Below are 2,405 nucleotides of genomic sequence, written 5' to 3' on the forward strand. Positions count from 1 at the left end.
ATATATTATGAATATTCTCNGTAAAAATTTGCATGTTTCTTCGCAAGAAAGTTGATGCACGACCATATGCATGCAATGCATATCGCAATCCTGTCTGTTGAACCTTCTGAGTCTATTTGATGAATGGAGTGCGCACTTCGGAAGTGAGAGGTAGTTCCATATGGGCTGCATATATGCATGCGAGTATGGGTGTACCGCATCCGTGTATCTGTACGCAGTTGTATATGTACTTGTATAGCCTGCATGCAGTTGGATATATTCGTGTGTGAGCCTGTATCAGCCTAGTTCCGCTGTAATCCCTTTGGCGTCGGTTGCCATTCGTATGTCAAACGTTATCAAACAGTGCGTGAAAGTGGATGTGGCGCTGGTATGTATTCCCCTCACACGCACAAGTAATTGCATGTCCATCGCCCATGCTCTCGATCTGTTTTTGACAAAAGACTAATACGATTCCACGCGTACGCTGATTGTATAACTCAGATATGTGCCCGACGGCAAGAACCCGAACAGTTGGGTTAAGCTAAAACGCGAGTACATTCCAGGTCTTGCAGATACTGTGGATCTGGTGATCTTTGGCGGCACCTTCCAATCCAAACACGAGACAAGGAACACGAGGTAGGTAGGCATTACTACACAGCACACATTCAAATGCTATAGACTCAGCTTAAAAAGGAACAATAGGTATATAAGCATTGCTACATAGTTCACATTCACATGTTATACACTCAGCCTAACAAGGAACAATAGGTATATAAGCATTGCTACACGGCACACATTCAAATGTTATACACTCAGCCCAGCTAACGCGACACAAGAAACCTCGGAAATACACCACACACGTGCGATACCCACAGATATCCATAGGCTTCCTCTGGTAGTGGTCTCACTCGTAGTATGACCAGCAAGGCTTTCATAACATATGTGGTGACGTTAGACACTTGCTTGTATGATTGCTATGCGTAGGGCTTGTTCTACAGCTGGCACGTGGGATGTATCGCCGATAAACTCACGACAGCGCCTGAACCCATTCGTCACCAGTACTATCAATAGCCTATCCGCCAGACCGTATACACCTTGCCCTTGACCCTAAAACCCTATATCCCTAAAACCACCGATCCCCTGACTCTGCTGTCTGCTACTGTACCTCATAGTATGACGAGCAACGTGCAGGGTGTGTTCAAACGCTGGCACGTGGGCTGCATTGCCGATAAGTTTAAGACGGCGCCTGTGACCATCTTCCCTCTCTTCACCTGTGACGCGGGCCTGTCAGTTTCGGTAGGTAGCATCACAGCCTCCGGGTCGAATCTATATGATTTTACACCTCGGCCGGTAGAATCACACACTCTGAGTCGCATTCTATTTTTAGATAGGAAGAATCACGCATTCTGAGTCGCATTCTATCGTACGAGCCATGGCTCGCGTAGTCTATGCACAGTGCCCAATCGAGAGGGGTACGCCCCAAGCATAGCCGCATTCATGCAATGTCCTGCTTGTGAAAAGCGCCTTATGTACAATTAACACTCGGGAACAACTTGCTGGTGTCATTCGTAGAGCAGTGTGTGGGTGAAGGTTTTGCACTTTCATTATTTATAGACACGGCAGATGTACATAACGAGTTGTGACTCATCGGTTTTGGTATCGTTGCAATGCTCTATGTCGGCGTGCTAGGTCGCAATGCAACAATCCTTAATCCCTGAGAATATGTATACGTACATGCTGCACAGGACAACCCTTGTGAACATGGTCATTCATGTATACATACATGCTACACAAGACAACCTTTATGAACATAGTCATTCATGTATACATACATGCTACACAAGACAACCCTTATGAACATAGTCATTCATGTATGCATACATGCTACACAAGACAACCCTTTCGAACATAGTCATTTATGTATACGGTCATGCTACACAAGACAACCCTTATGAACATAGTCATTCATGTCAACACAACAATGTTAATCACAGAGAATATGTATACATACATGCTACACAAGACACCCATATGAACATAGTCATTCATGTATACGTACATACTACACAAGACACCCTTATGAACATTGTCATTCATGTATACGTACATGCCACACAAGACACTCTTATGAAATGGTCATTCATGTCAACGCAGCATTCTACACAAGACAACCTTGATGAACACAGTCATTCCTGTATGAAGTAGGAACTACACTGGAAAAATATGTACATATACATACGTACTGCAGAATGCACCGCTCATGAACATAGTCTTTCATATATGTATTGTGGAAATATGTATATATATATATATACATACATGCATACTACACAAGACAGTTCTCATACTTATACATGAATACCTATCACATAATACGCATACAGGAGGCTATGCGTTTGACCCAAATTAATCGGGATTCGTATATA

The 2,405-nt window shown here is 43.5% G+C and overlaps 1 protein-coding gene across 1 annotated transcript in view; it reads left to right on the top strand.

The window, feature by feature from the left end:
* The window catches only part of SARC_06705 (hypothetical protein), a gene marked incomplete at both ends in the record, with an annotated part of 15,358 nt that extends 13,969 nt beyond the window's left edge, over positions 1-1,389 (top strand). Inside the window, 2 exons of the mRNA XM_014299383.1 lie at positions 481-615; positions 1,152-1,389. Coding sequence (XP_014154858.1) covers positions 481-615; positions 1,152-1,389 — 373 coding nt within the window. The remainder of the gene's footprint in view (positions 1-480; positions 616-1,151) is intronic.
* Between the last annotated feature and the right edge of the window lie 1,016 nt (positions 1,390-2,405).

Source organism: Sphaeroforma arctica (genome assembly GCF_001186125.1).
Source record: "Sphaeroforma arctica JP610 unplaced genomic scaffold supercont1.490, whole genome shotgun sequence".
NCBI classification, from domain to species: domain Eukaryota; class Ichthyosporea; order Ichthyophonida; genus Sphaeroforma; species Sphaeroforma arctica.